Here is a 13486-nt window from a genome sequence, read left to right on the forward strand (position 1 = left end):
AAGCGCCAGTACCGGCGATCGATTCTGGCCTGGCTCATCTGCAACGAGCCTATTGCCTTCCATACACCGTCTACTGGTCTACATCAACACACATGAAAACCCGTATTTGGTAAGGTCGGACTCTAGTCGGATCTAGAGTCCTTAAGAGAGAGAGTGGCGCCACCTACGTTTACTGCAATGGTTAATTTTTTTCACAGCAATGGCGGAGCATGGAGACCCTCAAAAGTTCCCGGAAGTTAGCTAGCTAACTTCCGCCCAACGTAATTCTTATGGAGCACACGGTCGGAGCAACACTTGATCAAGGTAAAATGTTTAAAGAATGACATTTTCACATCAGTAGTTCATTGGAATTAAATTGACATGAGTAATTAGCTATATTAAATATGTTGGCGGATTGTCCCCGTCTAGATTAGAAGATTAGAGAATATTAACGGATAAAAGTTTAAGCTAGCACGCTGGATAACGATAGCAACACATGCAACAGGCGGACGCATGTAAATTCTGTTCACTAAATATAACTTAATCGAACACTGTCAATTTATACCAATAGCCAGCTTAATGTGCAGGGAGTGTGATTGTAGATAAACATCAATTTAATATAATTGAGGCTATATATATATAGGTTTGAGTGCGGGGTGAAAAAGTTCACATTTGAATATTAAATTCAAACTGAGCTGCATCCGCCGATCCTGATGGTGGTAAACTTTCTTGCAAATAATAATAATAAAAAAAAAACCGGGGTGATTCTGGTTGTGTTAATATAATTACCGTGTGTATTGGGCAACTTGATTTTTTTTTTTTTTTTTTTTTTTTCAAAAAGCTGATAGGAGTATAGTGTATATTATAAAGCTGGTGTGTCTACTGTTGTGATTTTGGACGGTGAGAACACAAACTGGGTTTATACCGGCATGGTTATATTTTTCATGCATATGTATCATGTTACTAATTCTCCTTGTGAATATTGTGGAGACTGTATTATGTTGACTCCTGACGTGATCATTCATTGTGCACGCAGCTTTCCTCTCCACTCAATCCTTCGCCACGATTAGCTGCAGCTGTCCCTAATTGATTAATTAGTTCAGAGCAGTCGAGCAGAGGAAAAGGCAAAGGGAAAAGCGAGGAGAAATTAAGCGTTTGGAGTTAAGGTAAGAATAAACTACAAGTAGCCACTGTTTACCAGTTTATTTAGTTAGGTTCCAGTTGATTTTGACCTGTGTGTACACATTTTGGAAAAGTAACCCCCACTATTTATTTGCCAGGGGGGGGGGCCTGCATGCACAGCGAATGATCACCATAGCAGTCTCTTCATACATGTATGTTGATATATCTACTATATATATCAGTGTATATCAGTTACCTGCACTTGGTGCTGTGTGGTCAAGAAGCAGTGTTGCCTCTTCATAACTTAATTTTGCATGCTGCAGGCCAGGAGTGCTGAGCAGACAGTGGTGAGACTGAAAAGACATAATGTGATGTTTTTCAAGCAGTCATACTAAACAAATGTCCCTAACAGGTGATATCATCTTGCGTATATTTGGGAACCTACAGTAGGAGCACTTTGTAGTGGAGCGTCAGTGATGCTGCAGGCCAGGAGTACTGAGTGGACCACAGTGAGACTGAAAACACAATAGTCAGGCATTATACATTATACTAGATGGGTATTGCCTTGCAATATTACTATTACATGTTAGTAATATTACTATTACATGCAATTATAATATTACATGTCTCTTGTTAATGATTTGTACTTGGTGGAACAGTGATGTTTACCAGATACAGGGAGGTGGAGGATTCGTGATGTTGGCTGGGGAGGAGCAGTGATATAGCAGGGGCTGGTAGTTGGTAGAGCAGTGGTGTTTGCTGGATACAGGGAGGTGGAGGATTCGTGATGTTGGCTGGGGAGGAGCAGTGATAAAGCAGGGGCTGGTAGTTTGTAGAGCAGTGGTGTTTGCTGGATACAGGGAGGTGGAGGATTCGTGATGTTGGCTGGGGAGGAGCAGTGATATAGCAGGGGCTGGTAGTTGGTAGAGCAGTGGTGTTTGCTGGATACAGGGAGGTGGAGGATTCGTGATGTTGGCTGGGGAGGAGCAGTGATAAAGCAGGGGCTGGTAGTTGGTAGAGCAGTGGTGTTTGCTGGATACAGGGAGGTGGAGGATTCGTGATGTTGGCTGGGGAGGAGCAGTGATATAGCAGGGGCTAGTAGTTGGTGGAGGGGCAGTTATATTTTCTGGGTACAGGTAGGTGGAGGATTTGTAAGCCTAGGTGGATGCAGTCAAATGGAGTGTTAATTATCTTGGCTTTGTTCTGGTGGGTGGAGGAGCAGTGATTGTTGGGTGCTTGTAGGTGGAGCAATCCTGGTGCTGTCTGGGTTCTGGATAGTAAGGGAGGAGTGATGTGGATTGGGTGCTGGTAGGAAGAGGATTAGTGTTGTTGGTTGGGTGAAGTTAGGTGGGGGATTACTGAGGGTGGCTGGGGTTATGTTGGTGGAGGGGCAGTGATGCTGGCTTTGTCCCGAAACACTGTCAGCTTTTCCGGGGTTGGCTGATGTTGAACCTAGGCCACTGTTCTTTTTCACTTTCTTGGTTTGGCTCTTGCTTCCAAGATGGCCATCTTTTAAGTGTTGTTTTTTCCTGTCATTTTGTATTTTTTTTGCTTCAATCCGCAACCTCAACCTAATAAATCGCCGGATTATCTTTTCTTTTATTTCACAGCATGATGGAAGCCTGCTGGAGAATGTCAGAGCTTCCTTCTCCAACACACCCACTGCGTTTGGAAGCTCCATGAGGGAGGAACCAGTCTTCGTCCTGAACAGTTCCTCGATGTGGTGAATGACATCATAGGCTTCTTGGGAAGGGTGGCAGAGGGCACCTGACTTGAACTCTTTAAAGTTCAACAACATGCTGTTTTCTCCCACAGGATTGTCATCACTGTGCTGTGTTGCAGTTTTGCAGTTTTCACAGATGCTGGCAAACTTGATGATCTTGTGGACAATGTAGCCTGTAAGATGGAAGAGTATAGTTTTTTCACTCTTTGTAAGGTCAGGTGCTGCTCTGTCCACCACTGTCAGTTGTTCCACTCTAACTGACGGAGTGACCTTTTGCTCCACTTGGTCCAGGAAGTCTGCCAAGAAGCTACTGTCATCCTCCTGGTAGCTGCCTGACTTGATGGTTGTGAGGAACTGCCACACGGATATGAGCCTGAGGGCATGGTGGAATTCCACCGGAGTTGGTACAGGATTCTTTGATCTAACACAGCTAAATGTATTTTCAAGGCAGTCTTGAGTGAACCTTGACGTTAACACAAACCTGTGTCCTCTTGCTAGCATCTCCTCCTGTATGGCCAGAATTGATGTGGTTGCCATGATCACCCCTGACTGAACAGGCTTCCACCATCCCTTTGGCCCAATCTTCATGCCCCGGAACAAATGGACAGTGTCCTGGAGGAAGGTAATGGCCCTGTCATATTCATCAATCTTGAGCTTGCTCAAGGCTGTAATTGGATTAGAGCAAACCACTTGTCAATTTGTTCCAGGAACCATGCTGTGGTCATGTAGGATACAGGGCGGTTTTCTTGCTGCACCATGTATTTCAGCCCAGCACTTGTTGCCCTACTGAAAACATGCAGAGCTGGCCCAACCTTCATTTTGTCAAAATGACTTGGTCCAATGGCTGCAGCTGTCAGCTGAGGAGCGAGTTTCAATGCCATTCCTTCCTGAAATTGAATCAAGTCCTTAATTGGGAGCACAGAAACCTCGTTAGAGGGGAGGTTCTGTTTTTGGACTACATCCGAAGGAAGGGAAAACACCTGTCCACGGATAAGGGCACTTTTAAGATTTTTCACCAGATGTGGGACATCAGGCATGAAGAAGAGCTGCCTGTCTGGTGTTGCTGGATGTGTCACAGATGTTTTCTTGTGGTCGACCCCAAAGGCTTTCCACATGGCCTGGTTAGGGCTACCCATGTCAGTGGTGACATTCATGACATGTAGCCCAATGGATGCTGCCCTCTGAATTATTTCAGTAATGATTGGCCTGTATACTGCTCCCTTGGTAGAATTGCCACTGAAATGGTATGCAACAACTTTCTTCCAGCGTGTTGTGTTTCCAGCCAACATGAACACACACGCATGTGTTGCTACCCCTGTGTGACCCGGCAAGGTCACATCCCCATACAGCTTTCCTGACAGCATGTGTAACTCCACACTTGGTGTTATCGCCATTTCATCCAGGGTCAACACACACTCCCTCTCCAGGTCTGTAAAGCCATCTGCCTTCAGTTTGAGGAAGTCAAACACCTCTGTCAAAATACCAGGCTCAAACCTAACTGACTGCATCCTTCTCTGCAGGGTCCTAATTCCTGGCAGGGGAATCTGCAAGTCCTGCAAGGCCTTGTAGCCAGAGGAACCAGCAGCAAACCTAAGTTTTAACGCCTTCTTGACGGTATCGTTGCTCCATTTCATCCCTCTTGTGGTTGGCCTGCTTAATGCTCCAATTTGATCTTTTGTTAAAATTTTCTTGATGTTTTTGTCCCTAATTTTCATTGTCCTCTTCAGAACTGCATTTTCCTTCTTTAATTTTCTCAGTGCTGCCCTGGTTTTTTTAATTAGATTTTCTTGTCGTTTCAATTGTTTTAGGAGCTGTGATTCTGTCAGCGGTGGCGTCCTGCTCTGCATGGCTGATGTGTGCTCTCCCTGTCTCTCCTCATCTGCCATGTCCTCTCTTTCCTCTATCTCACTTTCCCTTCTCTCACTCTGCTCATCCTTTCTTTCCTCAGTCTTGGAATCTGGTGTAAGTAGAAGCCATTTAACTGTTTATTTTCAAATATTGAATTGTGAATGTATAATTTGAGTCAAACCTTTGTGTGTTTTGCGTGTGTTTTAAAAATAGCGATTTGATGCTAGTGTGAAAGTGTCTGTAGCACTCCCATTGAAAATGAGTTTGAACCAAAAACGAAAATACGGTAAATCTTAAAAGGGCCTCTTTCATCGTAATTATGCTTTTACACAAAGGTTTGACTCGTATACATTCACAAAAAAAGCCTAGGTTGCATTTAGCGAGAGTTTCACTTTAAATAAGAAATATTTGTATATTTATCAAGATTTGATATACATTTTACCTGTGTCACTTAAAATACAGTAGCTGTGATCTGCAGCTAAGAACCCTGTCTTTGCAGGTGAAGGGGGGCATCGTGGAGTAGGGGCCCTCCTCTTTCTGACTACTGGCCGATGCACAAAGATGGTGGGTATCGCATCTTCTCTCAGCCTAGTCTTGCCCTTGCTGGTCTTCAAAAACTGGTCAGCCTCAAAATGTGCCTGCAGAGTGACTTCACCTTAGTTCTCACACTCAACAACTCACTTGTATCCGGCACTATGAACATGTCTAGCATATATCCCATAGTGGTTGAATACACACTATCAGATGGCACATTACACTTAGTAGATATGTTTCAAATCTTTGCACACATAAAACACATCCAGTTCCTGAGGCAACTTGACAAAATGTGTAACACATCAGTGGCTGATTATACTTAATTAACCATGAGCAGGAAAAGCTGTTGATGATTAGAAAATGTGAATCTCTATAACTGAAAGTGATTGGGTTGTTGTATGAGGTCCCTCTGCCTTGCATTTCCTGCACTAGACTGCACCCTCCCAGGTTGCAGGAGGAAGGCAGAGTGCAGACACAGAAAAAGAGAGATTTGAAGTGGGACTTCTTTTAGGAGCTAAAATATTTTTTGTTGTCTCTGTGCTCAGCTCTACCCTTGTCCAGCACTGTCCTGAAGCACATTCAGCTGTTCTTGGGTTGCCCGATGTTCACCTTCTTGGTTTGGGTCTTGTTTCCAAGATGGCCTTCAAGTGTTTTTTCCTGTCATTTTCTTTTTCTTCCCCGTTACATTTACAACGTAACTTCCCTTGGTTTTTGCATTGTTTTTCCTGTTCTCTGTTCTGTTTTTAATTAAAAACATCTTAAACTTCCCAGTGGTGTGGTATTTGAAAGTGTGCGAAAGTGCAAATGCATTGTTTGAATATGATTACCTCGCATATTTTTTTGTTAGTTGTGTCTTTGTAGGTGGTTAAATGGCTCCTTCCAACTTTAACCACCCATGCTTTTCGCCTGTCCCTGTCTTTGGGGAAGCCATACATGTGGACACCCCTCTCAGAGCGATTGGAGCATCCCCACGCAGCACAGCACACCATCGTGAAGACTGTCAGGACTACATAGTGAAAAGGACACAAACAGCTTAACATGCTGATCTGTTTCACTTCTTTACATACTGTTTTAAGGAATTTATTGTGGTATTAAGTGCTTTTGGGAAAAACAAGACTGTGATTTATTGTGCATCACTGAGTAGAGTAAGTTTGAGATGAGGAAGAATAGTTAACACATAGTGATAGAAATAGTGATTTATAGTGAATTCAAATCAAAGTGTAATTTATTTGCCATGGATTTCATATTAGAATACAGTTATCATAATGTTGTTACGAGTCCAGACCTAATGTGCAGTCAATGGGCAAATCTTTGTTAGTCACCTTTCTCCTCACTCAAATCTGAAAGTTAAGAAAAAGAGAAAATATTACGACTTTTCAACGACTGTACAGTAAATTTAAGTTGATAAACTTAACGGAGTTCAAATCAATTAACACAAGAATATACATGTTGCAACGCAAAGCATTTATTGACCATTATTTACCGATCGTCGTGGTTTTCCTATTGTTTTTCAATTGCCCGCCAAGCACTTCCGGGAACTTTTGGAGGCTACATGGACCACGTGATCGGCCGGCGTTTTGAACTTCCGTTGTCGCTACTCTCTCTCTTAAGGACTCTAGTCGGATCAACGTGTCAACCAATCATTTTGGAGCAAAAAAAAACAAAAGATAGCGAGTCCCCACTGCGGTCACTAGGTGGCGATGGTGTGCGCTTCCGTTAAACAGGAAGTCAGCTATCATCCACTCATCACATCCGTGAAGCAGAACGGCAACAAAGGGTCTGAGACAGGAACGTCAACGTTCTGCTGTGAGTAAAGTCCTTTACACGACTAGAGGGTTCATAGGGTTCACACAGGTCTCTCTGTACGTGTGAAAACATCTGCCGCTGGCCACGCGATCATTACGTGTAACCTTACTGGACGTGAACGTTAGCGGGGAAGCTAGCTGCGACAGTCTGTGTTGAACAGCCATGTACCGTAGTGACGTGGCAGCGACCAAGCCCTTTCGTTGATTAGTTTTCCACTACCACTAACCAAAATACTGCAGCACTGTGGCAGTGTCCGACTGCTGTATGTGATTATACGGATAAGGAGTTCTGGTGATTTTAAATGTTTTCACTTTAAACCAAATTGATTGCAAGGTTTTGATATAACTTGATCACATGATTTGGATATATTTGTGTTCCACGATGGTACAATGTTGCCTGAGACTGAGAGCAACAACTGGATCTAACATGTTACTTTTTTATTAAATATGAAATGTGTAATGCATTAAAAACAGATTCTTCTGTTGTATGTATATGTGTGTATATATATGTGTGTGTGTGTGTATAAAAATATATTGATATTTTTAAAGTGTCCAATATAAAGCAGGAAAAATATCCCACATGTTTTTCCTCATTCATATCATAATGTGTACCATAGAGGGTTAAGAACAAAACGCTTGCTCACTACTTACACTTACTGTTTGTATTTTCTTTTCTTCTTTTTTTTTACCCTTCAAATTGTCATCAATCATTCATAATCATTTGCTCCATCGATACAGCTGATTGACATTTCGAAAGCAAACATTTTGTCTTTTGTATGTAAAACATGTCTTAATGGATTAATTATTTATGTGAATGTTACTTTGTTGAATTGAATGTTTTGATTATCTGATAATGAGAAAACTGATTAGTCAAGGAAGTTCAATTACCAAATTCTGCTCTAGAATAATCTCATTTCATTTGATAGCCAGTATTCTAACTGGCTATTTGTTGGTGCCTGATAAAAGCATCTGCTACATGCCTACCTAACTTTGCAGACAAATAAGAATTGTTAGAATTGGAAAATGGTAATCATTTTTCTGTTTGTCTTGTAACTATTGCCGTGCAGCAGACAGATTGTAGATGCCATCTGGAGCTCCTTCAGGGGAGAACTGTCTCGTAGACATGGACAGCAAGGCTGGAGATCTGTTCAGTGCCGAGGATGCTCATCCAACTGGCTCAGGTGGAGCTGGAATATTGGCAAAGTAAGGGCCTATATATTCCCATGATAATGATATGTACGATAGTGAAATCTCTTGCAATGCAGACCACATATATTAAATAATCCCACAAACTTGTAAGGATCTTTACAGGTACTTCCACTCTAGTCTCTGTGGGCTTGGTTATGAATTTCTTAATACTTGTACTCAGGTCTTTGTCTTATTTCGTAGGCTCTGGCTCCCCAAAGGCTTCTCAGCCAGTATGGCTAAAGAGTGGATTGACAGGCGTCGAGTCTCCATCCGACCGTGGGCCAGCTTTGTGGACCAACGCAAGTTTTCAAAACCTCGCAACTTTGGAGAGTTGTGTCAGAGAGTGGTGAAAAATGTGGACACATTCAACAGCAACTATACGTTCATCTTCCTGGGTCTAATCCTCTACTGCATGTAAGGCTAACACAGAGGAAATCATTATTGTTGTCTCATCAGTGGGAATCTCATCAGCTCATACTCACACAGTCTGTACCCAGTACACACAGGAACATTCTTGGAGAGTTTTGGCCCCTGAGTGTATTAGAATAGAGAAACAGTTCCATCTGCATGAGATTTGATTCAAAACTAAAAGTATGCAATCCTTTAAGTTTAAAACCGAGATTAAACAAAATCTGAAAATGCAATAATTAACACCAAATTGATTGGTATGTTGCTGTTCCTTTTCTCCCCAGTATCAGCTCTCCCATGCTACTGATTGCCTTGGCTGTGTTCGCTGGTGCCTTCTACATAATTCACCTCAAGTCCCTGGAGTCCAAACTGGTTATTCTTGGTGAGAAAGGCTGCCAGCTTTGCTCTGTATTATGTACCTACATGTTAAATGCAGCTCAAATATAGTGAGCTCTGTAAATCACTAGGCACCATATTCTGATATGAGTCTTTGTGTTGGTGCGCGTATGCTAAGATACGTCGAGCATCCCCAGATTAACTAAACTATATGAAACACTTGTAATTGAAAATGAAATCGTTGCATATTCCCTCTCTGTGATTTTGACAGATACAAAAAACAAGTGGTTTGCATGTCTGTCGCCGGTATAGGCAAATCAATATATCCATGACCTTTTTATCACCAGTCAACTTGACCAGACCTGCAAGAGACGCAATAAATAAACTCCTCAAAAAGAGTTTGGAAACGTTATTTCGGTCGAGTATTCCTCCCCTTTAATAATACCAACTGGTATTGTATTTTATAGTAAGGATCATGCATTCATGGAATGAGCAACACAGCTAACCATGTTGGTAGTGGGCCAAAAAAATGTGCCAAAATCCCCTGCAATATTCTTCTGTTGGTATTCACTCTCACTTTGAGCTTCAAGTGCTGACAGGTGCACCTAATTGACAGCACTTGTGTGCATGGGTCCTGCAACTTTGTTGAGTTTGTGTGCTCCAGCATAAACATGCCACGTTTGTCCCTTCAGGATAAGGCCTGTGCAATAGAGCAAGTGGAAGCTGGTGATCCGGTACGCAGAGTGGCGGCATTATTTGGTGTCAGCCCTGGTACCATTTACAAACTGAGGACCAAGGTCCGTGAGACTGGTGAATCAAAGACGGACCACGAAGTGGCCGTCCCAGGAAGACAACAGTTGGAGGTTCCAACAGGACCTTCCCCACCTACAACAGCAGGTTCCCCATTGTCTGTAAATCTCTGGAAGAAAGCCTACGCTTCCTCAGTGAAGCAAGGGTGAGGAACTGGTCTTCTTGTGGTGTTGTCTTCCTGGGACGGCAACTTCGTGGTCTGTCTCTGACCAGCCTCACGGACCTTGGTCCTAAATTTGGAAATGGGACCAGTGCTGTTGCCAAATAACACACACCTGTGACTGGCATACACCTGCCAGCACTTGAAGCTCAAAATTAGAGTGAATACCAACAGAAGAATATTGCAGGGGATTTTGGCACATTTTTTTTGGACCACTACCCACACGATTAGCTGTGTTGCTCAGTTCATGAATGCATGATCCTTATAAGTTGTACCTCATTGTAAAGGTGACTAATCAGGCTTTCCAATGATATAAAATACAATACCAATTGGTATTATTAAAGGGGAAGAATAATCAACCGAAATAACGTTTCCAAACTTTTTTTGGGGAGTTTATGTATAATCTCCTGCCTTATGTTTGTGTTCCTTAAATGTGTAATTGTCTTGGCAACCAGGCAGGGAGCTGACTGTCCCTCACCAGATGGGTCTGGCTGGAGCCGTTTCTCTACCTGTGTTCTGGTTGGCTGGAGCTGGAGCTGCAGTCTTTTGGGTTCTAGGTAAGACGAGTGGAGATCAACTTTGTCTTTTTCAATTCAATTCAATTTTATTTATAGTGTCAAATCACAACAGAAGTCATCTCAGGACACTTAACACATTGAGCAGGACTAGAATACGCTCAAAATTTCAAGAGTCAACACAATTTCAAAGTCCCAACAACACCCAGGGGCAAGCGTTACAGCGACAGTGGCGAGAAAAAACTGCCTTAATAGGCTTTTAGGCTTTTAACTAAGCAACAGAAATTCTCTTTTTACAAGACTCAACATCAAACAATAGGGGTCTGAATCTTTGGCTTCACTTCGATTCGATTAACGATACAGTATTTGGCGATTCGATTCAAGGACAATTTTTTTTGTTGTTGTAACGATTCGATTCGATTCTGTAAACCACGATTCGATTCAATAACTTGTAACCAAAATTCTATATCCATGAAATAAAAGTGAGACAATCTGTATTCTTCTGAAAGGTGAAAAATAAGTCCTGCATAATATTTTATGCTGAATACAAAAATGTAATTAAACATTGCTCAGTTATTTTGAACATTTTTCAATAGACTACATGCTGGCAGTGGAGAGAGTGTTTTAAACGTATTAAAACATTAATCATAAGTAAGAATCACGATTCATCCGATTAAATGCATTTATATCGATTATTGGTGAAGCCAAAACGATTCATTCTATTTATATATTTTAGCAGATCGATTTAGTAGAATCTATAGGACTGACAATCGATTAATCGAATGAATCGTTACACCTCTATCAAACAACCAATGCACATTTAAAAGACAAACAAACTTAAAATAGGACTAACTGTTGGTTGACAATTAAATGTGAACCACATTTGTTGTTGTTATTGTAGGCATGCAGGAATATTTGTTAACGATGATCATCAGAAAACAATTTCTGTTTTAAATGATATTCTATTATCACATTCAATGAAAATCTGTGTAAGCGTGTCAGCCCAATGACCTGAATGTAATTGTAAATGCTCACGTTGTCTGAGAAAAACCTTCTTCCTCATTGTTCCTCATTGTGACTCATCACTTCTCACTTCATTTGTCACTTCTCCTCTCAGGAGCAACGCTGTTTGTGATTGGCTCTCACGCTGCGTTCCGTGAGCTGGAGGGGTCAGACATGGAAGAGCTCCTCATGGAGCCTGTGTGAAGAGCTGGCTGAACCCTCAGCCGGTGCTGGTTGGTGATCAGTCTTCCCTTTGATCCTGTAATCAAGTTGGCCCAGAGGGGTTGGTGGAGAACTGCTCCTGGATTTGCTCCCTGGCTGTTTGTTTCCCCTGTTCTCTCACTAGAAAGCATCTTGTCTTGCTTCCAAAACAGTTGTTACAGACAGTTAGTCAAACACATTGATATACACCACATGCACAAATGTGTTAATAAGTAATTAAGCACATCATCATACAGATGATTTTCCTTTCTCACATGTTGGATGCCTCTTGTTTGTGTCCAACAGCTCCCTGCAACGTCAGTGATGTATGTTTGAACATTCTAATCTCTCTGCTGTAGATACCTTCAGAAATATCTTCTTGGGCCAAATCATCTGACTGCTTTCTTATGTAAAGGTAGTGTATGCAGTATATTAATGTTTGCAATTCTAAACTGCTAAAGAAATCTTAATTTTCCAAAGGAAAAGTGCCATTTAGAGCTTTAAAAATATGCCTCTTATCATGATCATGCACAAAGACAACTAAATGTTTTATTTAAGAGGAAAGAAAAAAGAATCTGGTGTCTCAGACGGGGTGCTGATCAGACAAGGTTGATGAGAAGACGTCTTTAAAGTTCAGCACATGGTGATGGTGTTTTGTTGTGTGGATGATATGCTCCTTTAAAGACGTCTGCATATTTATCATCTCTGCGTACAACATTTAGATCTGAAGGTCCTTCTGTAAGCCTGAAATATTTCTTTTCTGAAATTCATGATTCATGTGTTTACTTTTCAATGCAAATTTGGTGTTTTTTGTATTTAAATTGTATTTTGGAAGTGCAATAAAGCCCTGATGTAAAGACAGCTTCATGTCCAGTTCTTTGTTATGGTTTGTTCTATTAGATGAAAACAAAAATCTGCTCCTGTTTGTGCATCAATGGTGAGGAGTTGTACTGAACTGAACGGCCGCAGCACTTAGTCATAGTACATTTTCAGATTGTTCTGGTCGGGTCTGAATACACAGTGGAGTAGGACTACCATTTCCAGGATTTCTATTATCAGTTCCTCTGCTGTACATCAGTACACCAAACTCACCCATAAATACTAGCGTGTTCCAGTCCTGCTCAATGTGTTAAGTGTGCTGAGATGACTTCTGTTGTGATATGACACTATAAATAAATAAAATTGAATTGTCCCCTATTTCATGTGACCCCTGTGACCTGTGCTCTTAACAGCACAGCAAGAGGAACCCATGCTCAGGTTGCCATGGCGATGACCTTGGAGGGCCCCATCAGTCACTCACACTCATCCACACACTGCGGCAAAGGCTAGCGATCGATATTCTATTATACCGAGGGGAAGGGAGGGAGGTGAGGAGGAGAGGGAGGCGAGGTAAGGTGATGGGATGGAGGAGGTGGGAAGGGGAGGGCAGGCAGGTGAGGAGGTGAGGATGGGGGGAGAGTGGCGAGGACGGGAGGGAGGCAAGGAGGGGAGGGAGGCGAAGAGGGGAGCAAGGAAAGTCGCACTGCAGTGAGCTCACTGCAGAGGCCCAGGGGAAATTAGAGAGAGGGTGAGTGTTTGTCAGTGAGAGTGTGTGTGTGTGTGTGTGTGTCTGTGTGTCTGTGTGAATGAGAGCAGGAGACACTGCATTTGTCATTGGAGTGTTGCGGAGCGGGGCTAGAAAGTTTCCCACTCAAAGGGTCGTGTCTTACATTTTGACAGGAAGTGACCTCTCAGCCCACCAAATGTTCATGTCTGAAATTAAGCTGTATATTGTGTGTGTTTTATTTGATTTTTGTTCAAGGTGCACAATGAGGGGTCCATTTAAAAATCGATAACCCTTGTGACTAAGTCAGGT

General features: G+C 42.2%; 1 protein-coding gene and 1 long non-coding RNA gene across 5 annotated transcripts; both read left to right on the plus strand.

Annotated features, from left to right (window-relative positions):
* The first annotated feature begins 247 nt into the window (after positions 1–247).
* On the plus strand, positions 248–5888 carry LOC311024802. Of its 4 annotated transcripts, XR_014598337.1 has the most exons (11): positions 249–303; positions 1016–1145; positions 2712–2824; positions 2917–2999; positions 3116–3228; positions 3323–3446; positions 3532–4251; positions 4345–4438; positions 4633–4786; positions 5172–5236; positions 5752–5888. It is a non-coding gene; the product is annotated as an uncharacterized lncRNA (long non-coding RNA). The 4 variants fall into 4 exon arrangements; XR_014598336.1 differs by having other exon boundaries at positions 4345–4786; XR_014598335.1 differs by having other exon boundaries at positions 3532–4786.
* A 1028-nt stretch (positions 5889–6916) lies between these two features.
* On the plus strand, positions 6917–12492 carry rabac1 (Rab acceptor 1 (prenylated)). The gene is made up of 6 exons (XM_084027229.1): positions 6917–7012; positions 8079–8214; positions 8401–8613; positions 8892–8989; positions 10369–10470; positions 11546–12492. The coding sequence occupies exons 2-6, from the start codon at positions 8093–8095 to the stop codon at positions 11632–11634; spliced, it is 624 nt and encodes a 207-aa protein (XP_083883355.1). The 5' UTR covers positions 6917–7012; positions 8079–8092; the 3' UTR covers positions 11635–12492.
* The last annotated feature ends 994 nt before the right edge of the window (positions 12493–13486 follow it).

Source organism: Eutrigla gurnardus, assembly GCF_963514095.1.
Source record: "Eutrigla gurnardus genome assembly, chromosome: 14".
Taxonomy (NCBI): Eukaryota; Metazoa; Chordata; class Actinopteri; order Perciformes; family Triglidae; genus Eutrigla; species Eutrigla gurnardus.